The sequence below is a fragment of the Parambassis ranga genome, chromosome 18, assembly GCF_900634625.1.
Source record: "Parambassis ranga chromosome 18, fParRan2.1, whole genome shotgun sequence".
Classification (NCBI taxonomy): domain Eukaryota; kingdom Metazoa; phylum Chordata; class Actinopteri; family Ambassidae; genus Parambassis; species Parambassis ranga.
This window is the reverse complement of record NC_041038.1, coordinates 8685618-8703443: the sequence shown is the minus strand read 5'-3', so window position 1 is coordinate 8703443 and position 17826 is coordinate 8685618. Positions and strand designations below refer to the sequence as shown.

At 51.7% G+C, this 17826-nt stretch overlaps 4 protein-coding genes across 4 annotated transcripts; all 4 read right to left on the bottom strand.

Moving 5' to 3' along the window:
• Nucleotides 1-1054: 1054 nt before the first annotated feature.
• On the bottom strand, nt 1055-1945 carry LOC114451209 (mucin-2-like; the record flags this gene model as incomplete). Its single annotated transcript, XM_028429786.1, has 1 exon — nt 1055-1945. A coding segment is annotated over exon 1 (891 nt), but the record flags the coding sequence as incomplete, so codon positions are not given.
• Nucleotides 1946-2621: 676 nt separating this feature from the next.
• Nucleotides 2622-4366, bottom strand: LOC114451208 (mucin-2-like). The gene is made up of 4 exons (XM_028429784.1): nt 4257-4366; nt 3408-3926; nt 3056-3242; nt 2622-2672 (listed from the first exon to the last, which is right to left on the bottom strand). Exons 1-4 carry the CDS (start codon nt 4364-4366, stop codon nt 2622-2624), a joined length of 867 nt encoding a protein of 288 aa, XP_028285585.1.
• Nucleotides 4367-4455: 89 nt separating this feature from the next.
• On the bottom strand, nt 4456-14762 carry LOC114451207 (mucin-2-like). Its single transcript, XM_028429783.1, has 15 exons — nt 14593-14762; nt 13649-13738; nt 12978-13425; nt 12130-12233; nt 11789-11875; nt 11355-11541; nt 8966-9145; nt 8768-8863; nt 7929-8029; nt 6980-7661; nt 6327-6619; nt 5401-5514; nt 5190-5331; nt 4706-4825; nt 4456-4518 (listed from the first exon to the last, which is right to left on the bottom strand). Exons 1-15 carry the CDS (start codon nt 14760-14762, stop codon nt 4456-4458), a joined length of 2877 nt encoding a protein of 958 aa, XP_028285584.1.
• On the bottom strand, nt 14759-15620 carry LOC114451206 (cell wall protein DAN4-like). The gene is made up of 2 exons (XM_028429782.1): nt 14883-15620; nt 14759-14773 (listed from the first exon to the last, which is right to left on the bottom strand). The coding sequence occupies exons 1-2, from the start codon at nt 15618-15620 to the stop codon at nt 14759-14761; spliced, it is 753 nt and encodes a 250-aa protein (XP_028285583.1).
• Nucleotides 15621-17826: the final 2206 nt, after the last annotated feature.

The window sequence follows — 17826 nt, the reverse complement described above, 5'->3', positions numbered from 1 at the left end:
TCGTGTCAGTTGTTATTGTGGTAGGATCTGAAGTGGTGGTAGTTGTAATAGGAGCTGCTGTTGTGGTCGTGGCAGTTGTGATTGTCGTAGGAGCTTGAGTAGTCGTGGCAGGAGCTGGTGTGGACGTGGTTGGGACATCTGACGTTATGGTGGAAGTTGGAGCGGTGGTGGTTGTGGGAGATAGTGTTGTCGTGGTTTGGGTTGGAGTGGTGCTTGTCGTGGTGGGTGTTGGAGTCATGGTTGTTGTCGTGGTCGTGTCAGTTGTTATTGTGGTAGGATCTGAAGTGGTGGTAGTTGTAAAAGGAGCTGCTGTTGTGGTCGTGTCAGTTGTGATTGTCGTAGGAGCTTGAGTAGTCGTGGCAGGAGCTGGTGTGGTCGTGGTTGGGACATCTGATGTTATGGTGGAAGTTGGAGAGGTGGTGGTTGTGGGAGATAGTGTTGTCGTGGTGTGGGTCGGAGTCATGGTTGTTGTCGTGGTCGTGTCAGTTGTTGTTGTGGTAGGATCTGAAGTGGTGGTAGTTGTAATAGGACCTGCTGTTGTGGTCGTGGCAGTTGTGATTGTGGTAGGAGCTGGATTAGTCGTTGTGGGAGGAGCTGGTGTGGTCGTGGTTGGGACATCTGACGTTATGGTGGAAGTTGGAGCGGTGGTGGTTGTCGTGATCGTGTCAGTTGTCATTGTGGTTGGACCTGAAGTGGTAGTGCTTGTGATAGGAGCTGCTGTTGTGGTCGTGGCAGTTGTGATTGTTGTAGGAGCTTGAGTAGTCGTGGCAGGAGCTGGTGTGGTCGTGGTTGGGACATCTGACGTTATGGTGGAAGTTGGAGCGGTGGTGGTTGTGGGAGATAGTGTTGTCGTGGTGTGGGTTGGAGTCATGGTTGTTGTCGTGGTCGTGTCAGTTGTTGTTGTGGTAGGATCTGAAGTGGTGGTAGTTGTAATAGGACCTGCTGTTGTGGTCGTGGCAGTTGTGATTGTGGTAGGACCTGGATTAGTCGTTGTGGGAGGAGCTGGTGTGGTCGTGGTTGGGACATCTGACGTCATGGTGGAAGTTGGAGCGGTGGTGGTTGTGGGAGATAGTGTTGTCGTGGTTTGGGTTGGAGTGGTGCTTGTCGTGGTGGGTGTTGGAGTCATGGTTGTTGTCGTGGTCGTGTCAGTTGTTATTGTGGTAGGATCTGAAGTGGTGGTAGTTGTAAAAGGAGCTGCTGTTGTGGTCGTGTCAGTTGTGATTGTCGTAGGAGCTTGAGTAGTCGTGGCAGGAGCTGGTGTGGTCGTGGTTGGGACATCTGATGTTATGGTGGAAGTTGGAGAGGTGGTGGTTGTGGGAGATAGTGTTGTCGTGGTGTGGGTCGGAGTCATGGTTGTTGTCGTGGTCGTGTCAGTTGTTGTTGTGGTAGGATCTGAAGTGGTGGTAGTTGTAATAGGACCTGCTGTTGTGGTCGTGGCAGTTGTGATTGTGGTAGGAGCTGGATTAGTCGTTGTGGGAGGAGCTGGTGTGGTCGTGGTTGGGACATCTGACGTTATGGTGGAAGTTGGAGCGGTGGTGGTTGTCGTGATCGTGTCAGTTGTCATTGTGGTTGGACCTGAAGTGGTAGTGCTTGTGATAGGAGCTGCTGTTGTGGTCGTGGCAGTTGTGATTGTTGTAGGAGCTTGAGTAGTCGTGGCAGGAGCTGGTGTGGTCGTGGTTGGGACATCTGATGTTATGGTGGAAGTTGGAGAGGTGGTGGTTGTGGGAGATAGTGTTGTCGTGGTGTGGGTCGGAGTCATGGTTGTTGTCGTGGTCGTGTCAGTTGTTGTTGTGGTTGGATCTGAAGTGGTGGTAGTTGTAATAGGAGCTGCTGTTGTGGTTGTGGCAGTTGTGATTGTGGTAGGAGCTGGAGTAGTCGTGGGAGGAGCTGGTGTGGTCGTGGTTGGGACACCTGACGTTGTGGTGGAAGTTGGAGCAGTGGTCATGGTTGTTGTCGTGGTCATGTCAGTTGTTATTGTGGTAGGATCTGAAGTGGTGGTAGTTGTAGAAGGAGCTGCTGTTGTGGTCATGTCAGTTGTGATTGTCGTAGGAGCTTGAGTAGTCGTGGCAGGAGCTGGTGTGGACGTGGTTGGGACATCTGACGTTATGGTGGAAGTTGGAGCGGTGGTGGTTGTGGGAGATAGTGTTGTCGTGGTTTGGGTTGGAGTGGTGCTTGTCGTGGTGGGTGTTGGAGTCATGGTTGTTGTCGTGGTCGTGTCAGTTGTTATTGTGGTAGGATCTGAAGTGGTGGTAGTTGTAAAAGGAGCTGCTGTTGTGGTCGTGTCAGTTGTGATTGTCATAGGAGCTTGAGTAGTCGTGGCAGGAGCTGGTGTGGACGTGGTTGGGACATCTGACGTTATGGTGGAAGTTGGAGCGGTGGTGGTTGTGGGAGATAGTGTTGTCGTGGTTTGGGTTGGAGTGGTGCTTGTCGTGGTTGGTGTTGGAGTCATGGTTGTTGTTGTGGTCGTGTCAGTTATTGTGGTAGGATCTGAAGTGGTGGTAGTTGTAATAGGAGCTGCTGTTGTGGTCGTGGCAGTTGTCACTGTGGTAGGAGCTGGAGTAGTGGTTGTGGCAGGAGGTGGTGTGGTCGTAGTCGGGACATCTGACGTTATGGTGGAAGTTTCAGCAGTGGTGGTTGTGGGAGATAGTGTTGATGTTGAGGCTAGAGTGGTGCTTGTGGTGGGAGGAAGTGTTGTCGTGGTGTGGGTTGGAGTCATGGTTGTTGTTGTGGTCGTGTCAGTTATTGTGGTAGGATCTGAAGTGGTGGTAGTTGTAATAGGAGCTGCTGTTGTGGTCGTGGCAGTTGTCACTGTGGTAGGAGCTGGAGTAGTGGTTGCGGCAGGAGGTGGTGTGGTCGTAGTCGGGACATCTGACGATATAGTGGAAGTTTCAGCAGTGGTGGTTGTGGGAGATAGTGTTGATGTTGAGGCTAGAGTGGTGGTTGTGGTGGGAGGAAGTGTTGTCGTGGTGTGGGTTGGAGTCATGGTTGTTGTCGTGGTCGTGTCAGTTGTTATTGTGGTAGGATCTGAAGTGGTGGTAGTTGTAATAGGAGCTGCTGTTGTGGTCGTGGCAGTTGTGATTGTTGTAGGAGCTTGAGTAGTCGTGGCAGGAGCTGGTGTGGACGTGGTTGGGACATCTGACGTTATGGTGGAAGTTGGAGCGGTGGTGGTTGTGGGAGATAGTGTTGTCGTGGTGTGGGTTGGAGTCATGGTTGTTGTCGTGGTCGTGTCAGTTGTTGTTGTGGTAGGATCTGAAGTGGTGGTAGTTGTAATAGGACCTGCTGTTGTGGTCGTGGCAGTTGTGATTGTGGTAGGAGCTGGATTAGTCGTTGTGGGAGGAGCTGGTGTGGTCGTGGTTGGGACATCTGACGTCATGGTGGAAGTTGGAGCGGTGGTGGTTGTGGGAGATAGTGTTGTCGTGGTTTGGGTTGGAGTGGTGCTTGTCGTGGTGGGTGTTGGAGTCATGGTTGTTGTCGTGGTCGTGTCAGTTGTTATTGTGGTAGGATCTGAAGTGGTGGTAGTTGTAAAAGGAGCTGCTGTTGTGGTCGTGTCAGTTGTGATTGTCATAGGAGCTTGAGTAGTCGTGGCAGGAGCTGGTGTGGTCGTGGTTGGGACATCTGATGTTATGGTGGAAGTTGGAGAGGTGGTGGTTGTGGGAGATAGTGTTGTCGTGGTGTGGGTCGGAGTCATGGTTGTTGTCGTGGTCGTGTCAGTTGTTGTTGTGGTAGGATCTGAAGTGGTGGTAGTTGTAATAGGACCTGCTGTTGTGGTCGTGGCAGTTGTGATTGTGGTAGGAGCTGGATTAGTCGTTGTGGGAGGAGCTGGTGTGGTCGTGGTTGGGACATCTGACGTTATGGTGGAAGTTGGAGCGGTGGTGGTTGTCGTGATCGTGTCAGTTGTCATTGTGGTTGGACCTGAAGTGGTAGTGCTTGTGATAGAAGCTGCTGTTGTGGTCGTGGCAGTTGTGATTGTTGTAGGAGCTTGAGTAGTCGTGGCAGGAGCTGGTGTGGTCGTGGTTGGGACATCTGATGTTATGGTGGAAGTTGGAGAGGTGGTGGTTGTGGGAGATAGTGTTGTCGTGGTGTGGGTCGGAGTCATGGTTGTTGTCGTGGTCGTGTCAGTTGTTGTTGTGGTTGGATCTGAAGTGGTGGTAGTTGTAATAGGAGCTGCTGTTGTGGTCGTGGCAGTTGTCACTGTGGTAGGAGCTGGAGTAGTGGTTGTGGCAGGAGGTGGTGTGGTCGTAGTCGGGACATCTGACGTTATGGTGGAAGTTTCAGCAGTGGTGGTTGTGGGAGATAGTGTTGATGTTGAGGCTAGAGTGGTGCTTGTGGTGGGAGGAAGTGTTGTCATGGTGTGGGTTGTAGTCATGGTTGTTGTTGTGGTCGTGTCAGTTATTGTGGTAGGATCTGAAGTGGTGGTAGTTGTAATAGGAGCTGCTGTTGTGGTCGTGGCAGTTGTCACTGTGGTAGGAGCTGGAGTAGTGGTTGCGGCAGGAGGTGGTGTGGTCGTAGTCGGGACATCTGACGTTATAGTGGAAGTTTCAGCAGTGGTGGTTGTGGGAGATAGTGTTGATGTTGAGGCTAGAGTGGTGGTTGTGGTGGGAGGAAGTGTTGTCGTGGTGTGGGTTGGAGTCATGGTTGTTGTCGTGGTGGTGTCAGTTGTTATTGTGGTAGGATCTGAAGTGGTGGTAGTTGTAATAGGAGCTGCTGTTGTGGTCGTGGCAGTTGTGATTGTGGTAGGAGTTGGAGTAGTCGTGGGAGGAGCTGGTGTGGTCGTGGTTGGGACATCTGACGTTGTGGTGGAAGTTGGAGCGGTGGTCATGGTTGTTGTCGTGGTCGTGTCAGTTGTTATTGTGGTAGGATCTGAAGTGGTGGTAGTTGTAATAGGAGCTGCTGTTGTGGTCGTGGCAGTTGCCACTGTGGTAGGAGCTGGAGTAGTGGTTGTGATAAGAGGTGGTGTGGTCGTGGTCGGGACATCTGACGTTATGGTGGAAGTTTCAGCAGTGGTGGTTGTGGTGGGAGGAAGTGTTGTCGTGGGAGGAAGTGTTGTCGTGGTTGGGGCTGGAGTTGTGCTTGTCGTGGTTGTAGTTGATGTCGTTGTCGGAATGGTGGTTGTTATTGTCGGGTCAGCCGTTGTAGTGGTCAGGATAGTCGTAGTGGTAGTAGCTGGTGCATTGAAAAGTGGGACAGGCGTCGTAGTGGTGGTAGCTGATGTGGTTGTGGTCTGGACATCTGTCGTGGAGGGAGCTGGTGTTGTTGTAGTCATGGTAGTTGTTGTGGTAAGTACTGGAGTAGTGGTTATGGCAGGAAGTGGTGTGGTCGTGGTTGGGACATCTGACGTTGTGGTGGAAGTTGGAGCGGTGGTGGTTGTCGTGATCGTGTCAGTTGTCATTGTGGTAGGACCTGAAGTGGTGGTGGTTGTAATAGGAGCTGCTGTTGTGGTCGTGGCAGTTGCCACTGTGGTAGGGGCTGGAGTAGTGGTTGTGGCAGGAGGTGGTGTGGTCGTAGTCGGGACATCTGACATTATGGTGGAAGTTTCAGCAGTGGCGGTTGTGGGAGATAGTGTTGATGTTGAGGCTAGAGTGGTGGTTGTGGAGGGAGGAAGTGTTGTCGTGGTGTGGGTTTGAGTCATGCTTGTCGTCGTGGTCGTGTCAGTTGTTATTGTGGTAGGATCTGAAGTGGTGGTAGTTGTAATAGGAGCTGCTGTTGTTGTCGTGGCAGTTGTGATTGTGGTAGGAACTGGAGTAGTTGTTGTGGGAGGAGCTGGTGTGGTCGTGGTTGGGACATCTGACGTTGTGGTGGAAGTTTCAGCAGTGGTGGTTGTGGGAGATAGTGTTGATGTTGAGGCTAGAGTGGTGCTTGTGGTGGGAGGAAGTGTTGTCGTGGTGTGGGTTGGAGTCATGGTTGTTGTTGTGGTCGTGTCAGTTATTGTGGTAGGATCTGAAGTGGTGGTAGTTGTAATAGGAGCTGCTGTTGTGGTCGTGGCAGTTGTCGCTGTGGTAGGAGCTGGAGTAGTGGTTGCGGCAGGAGGTGGTGTGGTCGTAGTCGGGACATCTGATGTTATGGTGGAAGTTTCAGCAGTGGTGGTTGTGGGAGATAGTGTTGATGTTGAGGCTAGAGTGGTGGTTGTGGTGGGAGGAAGTGTTGTCGTGGTGTGGGTTTGAGTCATGTTTGTCGTCGTGGTCGTGTCAGTTGTTATTGTGGTAGGATCTGAAGTGGTGGTAGTTGTAATAGGAGCTGCTGTTGTTGTCGTGGCAGTTGTGATTGTGGTAGGAACTGGAGTAGTTGTTGTGGGAGGAGCTGGTGTGGTCGTGGTTGGGACATCTGACGTTGTGGTGGAAGTTGGAGTGGTGGTGGTTGTCATGATCGTGTCAGTTTTCATTGTGGTAGGACCTGAAGTGGTAGTGGTTGTGATAGGAGCTGGTGTTGTGGTCGTGGCAGTTGCCGTTGTGGTAGGAGCTGGAGTAGTGGTTGTGATTAGAGCTGGTGTGGTCGCGACATCTGACGTTATGGTGGAAGTTTCAGAAGTGGTGGTTGTGGGAGATAATGTTGATGTTGAGGCTAGAGTGGTGGTTGGGGTGGGAGGAAGTGTTGTCGTAGTGTGGGTTGGAGTCATGGTTGTTGTCGTGGTCGTGTCAGTTGTTATTGTGGTAGGATCTGAAGTGGTGGTAGGTGTAATAGGACCTGCTGTTGTGGTCGTGGCAGTTGTCACTGTGGTAGGAGCTGGAGTAGTGGTTGTGGCAGGAGGTGGTGTGGTCGTAGTCGGGACATCTGACGTTATGGTGGAAGTTTCAGAAGTGGTGGTTGTGGGAGATAATGTTGATGTTGAGGCTAGAGTTGTGGTTGGGGTGGGAGGAAGTGTTGTCGTAGTGTGGGTTGGAGTCATGGTTGTTGTCGTGGTCGTGTCAGTTGTTATTGTGGTAGGATCTGAAGTGGTGGTAGGTGTAATAGGAGCTGCTGTTGTGGTCGTGGCAGTTGTCACTGTGGTAGGAGCTGGAGTAGTGGTTGTGGCAGGAGGTGGTGTGGTCGTAGTCGGGACATCTGACGTTATGGTGGAAGTTTCAGAAGTGGTGGTTGTGGGAGATAATGTTGATGTTGAGGCTAGAGTTGTGGTTGGGGTGGGAGGAAGTGTTGTCGTGGTGTGGGTCGGAGTCATGGTTGTTGTCGTGGTCGTGTCAGTTGTTGTTGTGGTAGGATCTGAAGTGGTGGTAGTTGTAATAGGAGCTGCTGTTGTGGTTGTGGCAGTTGTGATTGTGGTAGGAGCTGGAGTAGTTGTGGGAGGAGCTGGTGTGGTCGTGGTTGGGACATCTGACGTTGTGGTGGAAGTTGGAGCGGTGGTCATGGTTGTTGTCGTGGTCGTGTCAGTTGTTATTGTGGTAGGATCTGAAGTGGTGGTAGTTGTAATAGGAGCTGCTGTTGTGGTCGTGGCAGTTGTGATTGTTGTAGGAGCTTGAGTAGTCGTGGCTGGAGCTGGTGTGGTCGTGGTTGGGACATCTGATGTTATGGTGGAAGTTGGAGAGGTGGTGGTTGTGGGAGATAGTGTTGTCGTGGTGTGGGTCGGAGTCATGGTTGTTGTCGTGGTTGTGTCAGTTGTTGTTGTGGTAGGATCTGAAGTGGTGGTAGTTGTGATAGGAGCTGCTGTTGTGGTCGTGGCAGTTGTGATTGTTGTAGGAGCTTGAGTAGTCGTGGCAGGAGCTGGTGTGGTCGTGGTTGGGACATCTGATGTTATGTTGGAAGTTGGAGAGGTGGTGGTTGTGGGAGATAGTGTTGTCGTGGTGTGGGTTGGAGTCGTGTCAGTTGTTATTGTGGTAGGATCTGAAGTGGTGGTAGTTGTAAAAGGAGCTGCTGTTGTGGTCGTGTCAGTTGTGATTGTCGTAGGAGCTAGAATAGTCGTGGCAGGAGCTGGTGTGGACGTGGTTGGGACATCTGACGTTATGGTGGAAGTTGGAGCGGTGGTGGTTGTAGGAGATAGTGTTGTCGTGGTTTGGGTTGGAGTGGTGCTTGTCGTGGTGGGTGTTGGAGTCATGGTTGTTGTCGTGGTCGTGTCAGTTGTTATTGTGGTAGGAGCTTGAGTAGTCGTGGTAGGAGCCGGTGTGGTCGTGGTTGGGACATCTGATGTTATGGTGGAAGTTGGAGAGGTGGTGGTTGTGGGAGATAGTGTTGTCGTGGTGTGGGTCGGAGTCATGGTTGTTGTCGTGGTCGTGTCAGTTGTTGTTGTGGTTGGATCTGAAGTGGTGGTAGTTGTAATAGGAGCTGCTGTTGTGGTTGTGGCAGTTGTGATTGTGGTAGGAGCTGGAGTAGTCGTGGGAGGAGCTGGTGTGGTCGTGGTTGGGACACCTGACGTTGTGGTGGAAGTTGGAGCTGTGGTCATGGTTGTTGTCGTGGTCATGTCAGTTGTTATTGTGGTAGGATCTGAAGTGGTGGTAGTTGTAGAAGGAGCTGCTGTTGTGGTCATGTCAGTTGTGATTGTCGTAGGAGCTTGAGTAGTCGTGGCAGGAGCTGGTGTGGACGTGGTTGGGACATCTGACGTTATGGTGGAAGTTGGAGCGGTGGTGGTTGTGGGAGATAGTGTTGTCGTGGTTTGGGTTGGAGTGGTGCTTGTCGTGGTGGGTGTTGGAGTCATGGTTGTTGTCGTGGTCGTGTCAGTTGTTATTGTGGTAGGATCTGAAGTGGTGGTAGTTGTAAAAGGAGCTGCTGTTGTGGTCGTGTCAGTTGTGATTGTCGTAGGAGCTTGAGTAGTCGTGGCAGGAGCTGGTGTGGACGTGGTTGGGACATCTGACGTTATGGTGGAAGTTGGAGCGGTGGTGGTTGTGGGAGATAGTGTTGTCGTGGTTTGGGTTGGAGTGGTGCTTGTCGTGGTTGGTGTTGGAGTCATGGTTGTTGTTGTGGTCGTGTCAGTTATTGTGGTAGGATCTGAAGTGGTGGTAGTTGTAATAGGAGCTGCTGTTGTGGTCGTGGCAGTTGTCGCTGTGGTAGGAGCTGGAGTAGTGGTTGCGGCAGGAGGTGGTGTGGTCGTAGTCGGGACATCTGACGTTATGGTGGAAGTTTCAGAAGTGGTGGTTGTGGGAGATAATGTTGATGTTGAGGCTAGAGTGGTGGTTGGGGTGGGAGGAAGTGTTGTCGTGGTGTGGGTCGGAGTCATGGTTGTTGTCGTGGTCGTGTCAGTTGTTATTGTGGTAGGATCTGAAGTGGTGGTAGTTGTAAAAGGAGCTGCTGTTGTGGTCGTGTCAGTTGTGATTGTCGTAGGAGCTAGAATAGTCGTGGCAGGAGCTGGTGTGGACGTGGTTGGGACATCTGACGTTATGGTGGAAGTTGGAGCGGTGGTGGTTGTAGGAGATAGTGTTGTCGTGGTTTGGGTTGGAGTGGTGCTTGTCGTGGTGGGTGTTGGAGTCATGGTTGTTGTCGTGGTCGTGTCAGTTGTTATTGTGGTAGGAGCTTGAGTAGTCGTGGTAGGAGCCGGTGTGGTCGTGGTTGGGACATCTGATGTTATGGTGGAAGTTGGAGAGGTGGTGGTTGTGGGAGATAGTGTTGTCGTGGTTTGGGTTGGAGTGGTGCTTGTCGTGGTGTGGGTCGGAGTCATGGTTGTTGTTGTGGTCGTGTCAGTTGTTGTTGTGGTAGGATCTGAAGTGGTGGTAGTTGTAATAGGACCTGCTGTTGTGGTCGTGGCAGTTGTCACTGTGGTAGGAGCTGGAGTAGTGGTTGTGGCAGGAGGTGGTGTGGTCGTAGTCGGGATATCTGACGTTATGGTGGAAGTTTCAGAAGTGGTGGTTGTGGGAGATAATGTTGATGTTGAGGCTAGAGTGGTGGTTGGGGTGGGAGGAAGTGTTGTCGTGGTGTGGGTCGGAGTCATGGTTGTTGTCGTGGTCGTGTCAGTTGTTATTGTGGTAGGATCTGAAGTGGTGGTAGTTGTAAAAGGAGCTGCTGTTGTGGTCGTGTCAGTTGTGATTGTCGTAGGAGCTTGAGTAGTCGTGGCAGGAGCTGGTGTGGACGTGGTTGGGACATCTGACGTTATGGTGGAAGTTGGAGCGGTGGTGGTTGTGGGAGATAGTGTTGTCGTGGTTTGGGTTGGAGTGGTGCTTGTCGTGGTGGGTGTTGGAGTCATGGTTGTTGTCGTGGTCGTGTCAGTTGTTATTGTGGTAGGATCTGAAGTGGTGGTAGTTGTAAAAGGAGCTGCTGTTGTGGTCGTGTCAGTTGTGATTGTCGTAGGAGCTTGAGTAGTCGTGGCAGGAGCTGGTGTGGTCGTGGTTGGGACATCTGATGTTATGGTGGAAGTTGGAGAGGTGGTGGTTGTGGGAGATAGTGTTGTCGTGGTGTGGGTCGGAGTCATGGTTGTTGTCGTGGTCGTGTCAGTTGTTGTTGTGGTTGGATCTGAAGTGGTGGTAGTTGTAATAGGAGCTGCTGTTGTGGTTGTGGCAGTTGTGATTGTGGTAGGAGCTGGAGTAGTCGTGGGAGGAGCTGGTGTGGTCGTGGTTGGGACACCTGACGTTGTGGTGGAAGTTGGAGCTGTGGTCATGGTTGTTGTCGTGGTCATGTCAGTTGTTATTGTGGTAGGATCTGAAGTGGTGGTAGTTGTAGAAGGAGCTGCTGTTGTGGTCATGTCAGTTGTGATTGTCGTAGGAGCTTGAGTAGTCGTGGCAGGAGCTGGTGTGGACGTGGTTGGGACATCTGACGTTATGGTGGAAGTTGGAGCGGTGGTGGTTGTGGGAGATAGTGTTGTCGTGGTTTGGGTTGGAGTGGTGCTTGTCGTGGTGGGTGTTGGAGTCATGGTTGTTGTCGTGGTCGTGTCAGTTGTTATTGTGGTAGGATCTGAAGTGGTGGTAGTTGTAAAAGGAGCTGCTGTTGTGGTCGTGTCAGTTGTGATTGTCATAGGAGCTTGAGTAGTCGTGGCAGGAGCTGGTGTGGACGTGGTTGGGACATCTGACGTTATGGTGGAAGTTGGAGCGGGTGGTGGTTGTGGGAGATAGTGTTGTCGTGGTTTGGGTTGGAGTGGTGCTTGTCGTGGTTGGTGTTGGAGTCATGGTTGTTGTTGTGGTCGTGTCAGTTATTGTGGTAGGATCTGAAGTGGTGGTAGTTGTAATAGGAGCTGCTGTTGTGGTCGTGGCAGTTGTCGCTGTGGTAGGAGCTGGAGTAGTGGTTGCGGCAGGAGGTGGTGTGGTCGTAGTCGGGACATCTGACGTTATGGTGGAAGTTTCAGAAGTGGTGGTTGTGGGAGATAATGTTGATGTTGAGGCTAGAGTGGTGGTTGGGGTGGGAGGAAGTGTTGTCGTGGTGTGGGTCGGAGTCATGGTTGTTGTCGTGGTCGTGTCAGTTGTTATTGTGGTAGGATCTGAAGTGGTGGTAGTTGTAAAAGGAGCTGCTGTTGTGGTCGTGTCAGTTGTGATTGTCGTAGGAGCTAGAATAGTCGTGGCAGGAGCTGGTGTGGACGTGGTTGGGACATCTGACGTTATGGTGGAAGTTGGAGCGGTGGTGGTTGTAGGAGATAGTGTTGTCGTGGTTTGGGTTGGAGTGGTGCTTGTCGTGGTGGGTGTTGGAGTCATGGTTGTTGTCGTGGTCGTGTCAGTTGTTATTGTGGTAGGAGCTTGAGTAGTCGTGGTAGGAGCCGGTGTGGTCGTGGTTGGGACATCTGATGTTATGGTGGAAGTTGGAGAGGTGGTGGTTGTGGGAGATAGTGTTGTCGTGGTTTGGGTTGGAGTGGTGCTTGTCGTGGTGTGGGTCGGAGTCATGGTTGTTGTTGTGGTCGTGTCAGTTGTTGTTGTGGTAGGATCTGAAGTGGTGGTAGTTGTAATAGGACCTGCTGTTGTGGTCGTGGCAGTTGTCACTGTGGTAGGAGCTGGAGTAGTGGTTGTGGCAGGAGGTGGTGTGGTCGTAGTCGGGACATCTGACGTTATGGTGGAAGTTTCAGAAGTGGTGGTTGTGGGAGATAATGTTGATGTTGAGGCTAGAGTGGTGGTTGGGGTGGGAGGAAGTGTTGTCGTGGTGTGGGTCGGAGTCATGGTTGTTGTCGTGGTCGTGTCAGTTGTTATTGTGGTAGGATCTGAAGTGGTGGTAGTTGTAAAAGGAGCTGCTGTTGTGGTCGTGTCAGTTGTGATTGTCGTAGGAGCTTGAGTAGTCGTGGCAGGAGCTGGTGTGGACGTGGTTGGGACATCTGACGTTATGGTGGAAGTTGGAGCGGTGGTGGTTGTGGGAGATAGTGTTGTCGTGGTTTGGGTTGGAGTGGTGCTTGTCGTGGTGGGTGTTGGAGTCATGGTTGTTGTCGTGGTCGTGTCAGTTGTTATTGTGGTAGGATCTGAAGTGGTGGTAGTTGTAAAAGGAGCTGCTGTTGTGGTCGTGTCAGTTGTGATTGTCGTAGGAGCTTGAGTAGTCGTGGCAGGAGCTGGTGTGGTCGTGGTTGGGACATCTGATGTTATGGTGGAAGTTGGAGAGGTGGTGGTTGTGGGAGATAGTGTTGTCGTGGTGTGGGTCGGAGTCATGGTTGTTGTCGTGGTCGTGTCAGTTGTTGTTGTGGTTGGATCTGAAGTGGTGGTAGTTGTAATAGGAGCTGCTGTTGTGGTTGTGGCAGTTGTGATTGTGGTAGGAGCTGGAGTAGTCGTGGGAGGAGCTGGTGTGGTCGTGGTTGGGACACCTGACGTTGTGGTGGAAGTTGGAGCTGTGGTCATGGTTGTTGTCGTGGTCATGTCAGTTGTTATTGTGGTAGGATCTGAAGTGGTGGTAGTTGTAGAAGGAGCTTCTGTTGTGGTCATGTCAGTTGTGATTGTCGTAGGAGCTTGAGTAGTCGTGGCAGGAGCTGGTGTGGACGTGGTTGGGACATCTGATGTTATGGTGGAAGTTGGAGCGGTGGTGGTTGTGGGAGATAGTGTTGTCGTGGTTTGGGTTGGAGTGGTGCTTGTCGTGGTGGGTGTTGGAGTCATGGTTGTTGTCGTGGTCGTGTCAGTTGTTATTGTGGTAGGATCTGAAGTGGTGGTAGTTGTAAAAGGAGCTGCTGTTGTGGTCGTGTCAGTTGTGATTGTCATAGGAGCTTGAGTAGTCGTGGCAGGAGCTGGTGTGGACGTGGTTGGGACATCTGACGTTATGGTGGAAGTTGGAGCGGTGGTGGTTGTGGGAGATAGTGTTGTCGTGGTTTGGGTTGGAGTGGTGCTTGTCGTGGTTGGTGTTGGAGTCATGGTTGTTGTTGTGGTCGTGTCAGTTATTGTGGTAGGATCTGAAGTGGTGGTAGTTGTAATAGGAGCTGCTGTTGTGGTCGTGGCAGTTGTCGCTGTGGTAGGAGCTGGAGTAGTGGTTGCGGCAGGAGGTGGTGTGGTCGTAGTCGGGACATCTGATGTTATGGTGGAAGTTTCAGCAGTGGTGGTTGTGGGAGATAGTGTTGATGTTGAGGCTAGAGTGGTGGTTGTGGTGGGAGGAAGTGTTGTCGTGGTGTGGGTTTGAGTCATGCTTGTCGTCGTGGTCGTGTCAGTTGTTATTGTGGTAGGATCTGAAGTGGTGGTAGTTGTAATAGGACCTGCTGTTGTTGTCGTGGCAGTTGTGATTGTGGTAGGAACTGGAGTAGTTTTTGTGGGAGGAGCTGGTGTGGTCGTGGTTGGGACATCTGACGTTGTGGTGGAAGTTGGAGTGGTGGTGGTTGTCATGATCGTGTCAGTTTTCATTGTGGTAGGACCTGAAGTGGTAGTGGTTGTGATAGAAGCTGGTGTTGTGGTCGTGGCAGTTGCCGTTGTGGTAGGAGCTGGAGTAGTGGTTGTGATTAGAGCTGGTGTGGTCACGACATCTGACGTTATGGTGGAAGTTTCAGAAGTGGTGGTTGTGGGAGATAATGTTGATGTTGAGGCTAGAGTGGTGGTTGGGGTGGGAGGAAGTGTTGTCGTAGTGTGGGTTGGAGTCATGGTTGTTGTCGTGGTCGTGTCAGTTGTTATTGTGGTAGGATCTGAAGTGGTGGTAGGTGTAATAGGAGTTGCTGTTGTGGTCGTGGCAGTTGTCACTGTGGTAGGAGCTGGAGTAGTGGTTGTGGCAGGAGGTGGTGTGGTCGTAGTCGGGACATCTGACGTTATGGTGGAAGTTTCAGAAGTGGTGGTTGTGGGAGATAATGTTGATGTTGAGGCTAGAGTGGTGGTTGGGGTGGGAGGAAGTGTTGTCGTGGTGTGGGTCGGAGTCATGGTTGTTGTCGTGGTCGTGTCAGTTGTTGTTGTGGTAGGATCTGAAGTGGTGGTAGTTGTAATAGGAGCTGCTGTTGTGGTTGTGGCAGTTGTGATTGTGGTAGGAGCTGGAGTAGTTGTGGGAGGAGCTGGTGTGGTCGTGGTTGGGACATCTGACGTTGTGGTGGAAGTTGCAGCGGTGGTCATGGTTGTTGTCGTGGTCGTGTCAGTTGTTATTGTGGTAGGATCTGAAGTGGTGGTAGTTGTAATAGGAGCTGCTGTTGTGGTCGTGGCAATTGTGATTGTTGTAGGAGCTTGAGTAGTCGTGGCTGGAGCTGGTGTGGTCGTGGTTGGGACATCTGATGTTATGGTGGAAGTTGGAGAGGTGGTGGTTGTGGGAGATAGTGTTGTCGTGGTGTGGGTCGGAGTCATGGTTGTTGTCGTGGTTGTGTCAGTTGTTGTGGTAGGATCTGAAGTGGTGGTAGTTGTAATAGGACCTGCTGTTGTGGTCGTGGCAGTTGTGATTGTGGTAGGAGCTGGATTAGTCGTTGTGGGAGGAGCTAGTGTGGTCGTGGTTGGGACATCTGACGTTATGGTGGAAGTTGGAGCGGTGGTGGTTGTCGTGATCGTGTCAGTTGTCATTGTGGTTGGACCTGAAGTGGTACTGCTTGTGATAGGAGCTGCTGTTGTGGTCGTGGCAGTTGTGATTGTTGTAGGAGCTTGAGTAGTCGTGGCAGGAGCTGGTGTGGTCGTGGTTGGGACATCTGATGTTATGGTGGAAGTTGGAGAGGTGGTGGTTGTGGGAGATAGTGTTGTCGTGGTGTGGGTCGGAGTCGTGTCAGTTGTTATTGTGGTAGGATCTGAAGTGGTGGTAGTTGTAAAAGGAGCTGCTGTTGTGGTCGTGTCAGTTGTGATTGTCGTAGGAGCTAGAATAGTCGTGGCAGGAGCTGGTGTGGACGTGGTTGGGACATCTGACGTTATGGTGGAAGTTGGAGCGGTGGTGGTTGTGGGAGATAGTGTTGTCGTGGTTTGGGTTGGAGTGGTGCTTGTCGTGGTGGGTGTTGGAGTCATGGTTGTTGTCGTGGTCGTGTCAGTTGTTATTGTGGTAGGAGCTTGAGTAGTCGTGGTAGGAGCCGGTGTGGTCGTGGTTGGGATATCTGATGTTATGGTGGAAGTTGGAGAGGTGGTGGTTGTGGGAGATAGTGTTGTCGTGGTGTGGGTCGGAGTCATGGTTGTTGTTGTGGTCGTGTCAGTTGTTGTTGTGGTAGGATCTGAAGTGGTGGTAGTTGTAATAGGACCTGCTGTTGTGGTCGTGGCAGTTGTCACTGTGGTAGGAGCTGGAGTAGTGGTTGTGGCAGGAGGTGGTGTGGTCGTAGTCGGGACATCTGACGTTATGGTGGAAGTTTCAGAAGTGGTGGTTGTGGGAGATAATGTTGATGTTGAGGCTAGAGTGGTGGTTGGGGTGGGAGGAAGTGTTGTCGTGGTGTGGGTCGGAGTCATGGTTGTTGTCGTGGTCGTGTCAGTTGTTATTGTGGTAGGATCTGAAGTGGTGGTAGTTGTAAAAGGAGCTGCTGTTGTGGTCGTGTCAGTTGTGATTGTCATAGGAGCTTGAGTAGTCGTGGCAGGAGCTGGTGTGGACGTGGTTGGGACATCTGACGTTATGGTGGAAGTTGGAGCGGTGGTGGTTGTGGGAGATAGTGTTGTCGTGGTTTGGGTTGGAGTGGTGCTTGTCGTGGTGGGTGTTGGAGTCATGGTTGTTGTCGTGGTCGTGTCAGTTGTTATTGTGGTAGGATCTGAAGTGGTGGTAGTTGTAAAAGGAGCTGCTGTTGTGGTCGTGTCAGTTGTGATTGTCGTAGGAGCTTGAGTAGTCGTGGCAGGAGCTGGTGTGGTCGTGGTTGGGACATCTGATGTTATGGTGGAAGTTGGAGAGGTGGTGGTTGTGGGAGATAGTGTTGTCGTGGTGTGGGTCGGAGTCATGGTTGTTGTCGTGGTCGTGTCAGTTGTTGTTGTGGTAGGATCTGAAGTGGTGGTAGTTGTAATAGGACCTGCTGTTGTGGTCGTGGCAGTTGTGATTGTGGTAGGAGCTGGATTAGTCGTTGTGGGAGGAGCTGGTGTGGTCGTGGTTGGGACATCTGACGTTATGGTGGAAGTTGGAGCGGTGGTGGTTGTCGTGATCGTGTCAGTTGTCATTGTGGTTGGACCTGAAGTGGTAGTGCTTGTGATAGGAGCTGCTGTTGTGGTCGTGGCAGTTGTGATTGTTGTAGGAGCTTGAGTAGTCATGGCAGGAGCTGGTGTGGTCGTGGTTGGGACATCTGATGTTATGGTGGAAGTTGGAGAGGTGGTGGTTGTGGGAGATAGTGTTGTCGTGGTGTGGGTCGGAGTCATGGTTGTTGTCGTGGTCGTGTCAGTTGTTGTTGTGGTTGGATCTGAAGTGGTGGTAGTTGTAATAGGAGCTGCTGTTGTGGTTGTGGCAGTTGTGATTGTGGTAGGAGCTGGAGTAGTCGTGGGAGGAGCTGGTGTGGTCGTGGTTGGGACACCTGACGTTGTGGTGGAAGTTGGAGCAGTGGTCATGGTTGTTGTCGTGGTCATGTCAGTTGTTATTGTGGTAGGATCTGAAGTGGTGGTAGTTGTAGAAGGAGCTGCTGTTGTGGTCATGTCAGTTGTGATTGTCGTAGGAGCTTGAGTAGTCGTGGCAGGAGCTGGTGTGGACGTGGTTGGGACATCTGACGTTATGGTGGAAGTTGGAGCGGTGGTGGTTGTGGGAGATAGTGTTGTCGTGGTTTGGGTTGGAGTGGTGCTTGTCGTGGTGGGTGTTGGAGTCATGGTTGTTGTCGTGGTCGTGTCAGTTGTTATTGTGGTAGGATCTGAAGTGGTGGTAGTTGTAAAAGGAGCTTCTGTTGTGGTCGTGTCAGTTGTGATTGTCGTAGGAGCTTGAGTAGTCGTGGCAGGAGCTGGTGTGGACGTGGTTGGGACATCTGACGTTATGGTGGAAGTTGGAGCGGTGGTGGTTGTGGGAGATAGTGTTTGTCGTGGTTTGGGTTGGAGTGGTGCTTGTCGTGGTTGGTGTTGGAGTCATGGTTGTTGTTGTGGTCGTGTCAGTTATTGTGGTAGGATCTGAAGTGGTGGTAGTTGTAATAGGAGCTGCTGTTGTGGTCGTGGCAGTTGTGATTGTTGTAGGAGCTTGAGTAGTCGTGGCAGGAGCTGGTGTGGTCGTGGTTGGGACATCTGACGTTATGGTGGAAGTTTCAGCAGTGGTGGTTGTGGGAGATAGTGTTGATGTTGAGGCTAGAGTGGTGGTTGTGGTGGGAGGAAGTGTTGTCGTGGTGTGGGTTGGAGTCATGGTTGTTGTCGTGGTTGCGTCAGTTGAGTGGGACAAGAGTGGGACAGGTGTCGTAGTGCTGGTTTCTGATGTGGTTGTGGTCTGGACATCTGTCGTGGAGGGAGCTTGTGTTGTCGTTGTCATGGCAGTTGTCATGGAAAGCACTGAAGTAGTGGTTGTTGTTGCAGGAGCTGTTGTTGTTGTTGGGGCACTTGTAGTGATTTCTAGTGTCGTTAGATGTGAAGCGGTGGCAGTTGTGCCAGTAGTGGAAGTGGTAGTTGTTCCCGAGTCAGTTGTTGACGTTGTCGGGATAAGCAACGTAGTAGTGGTAGCTGGTATGGTCATGGTTGAGACAGGCGTTAAAGTGGTGGTAACATCTGTGGTCAT

Bases quoted from the DNA above. Each gene is read 5' to 3' on its own strand.
- LOC114451208 (XM_028429784.1), bottom strand. From the start codon at position 4,366: ATGACTACAACCCACACCATGACAACACTTCCTCCCACCACAAGCACC. The intron at 3,927-4,256 runs GTCAGATGTCCC...TTCTATCACAAG, and splicing joins GCTGAAACTTCCACCATAAC to CACTACCACTTCAGGTCCAA. The intron at 3,243-3,407 runs ATCTCCCACAAC...TTCAGATCCTAC, and splicing joins ACCCAAACCACGACAACACT to CACAACAACAACTGACACGA.
- LOC114451207 (XM_028429783.1), bottom strand. From the start codon at position 14,762: ATGACAACTGACACGATCACGACAACCACCACCGCTCCAACTTCCACC. The intron at 8,030-8,767 runs CCAACCACGTCC...ACGACCACGACA, and splicing joins CCACCATAACGTCAGATGTC to ACAACCATGACTCCAACACC. The intron at 5,515-6,326 runs GTCAGATGTCCC...CCATAATGTCAG, and splicing joins ACTCCAACTTCCACCACAAC to ATGTCCCGACTACGACCACA.
- LOC114451206 (XM_028429782.1), bottom strand. From the start codon at position 15,620: ATGACTCCGACCCACACCACGACAACACTTCCTCCCACCCCAACCACC.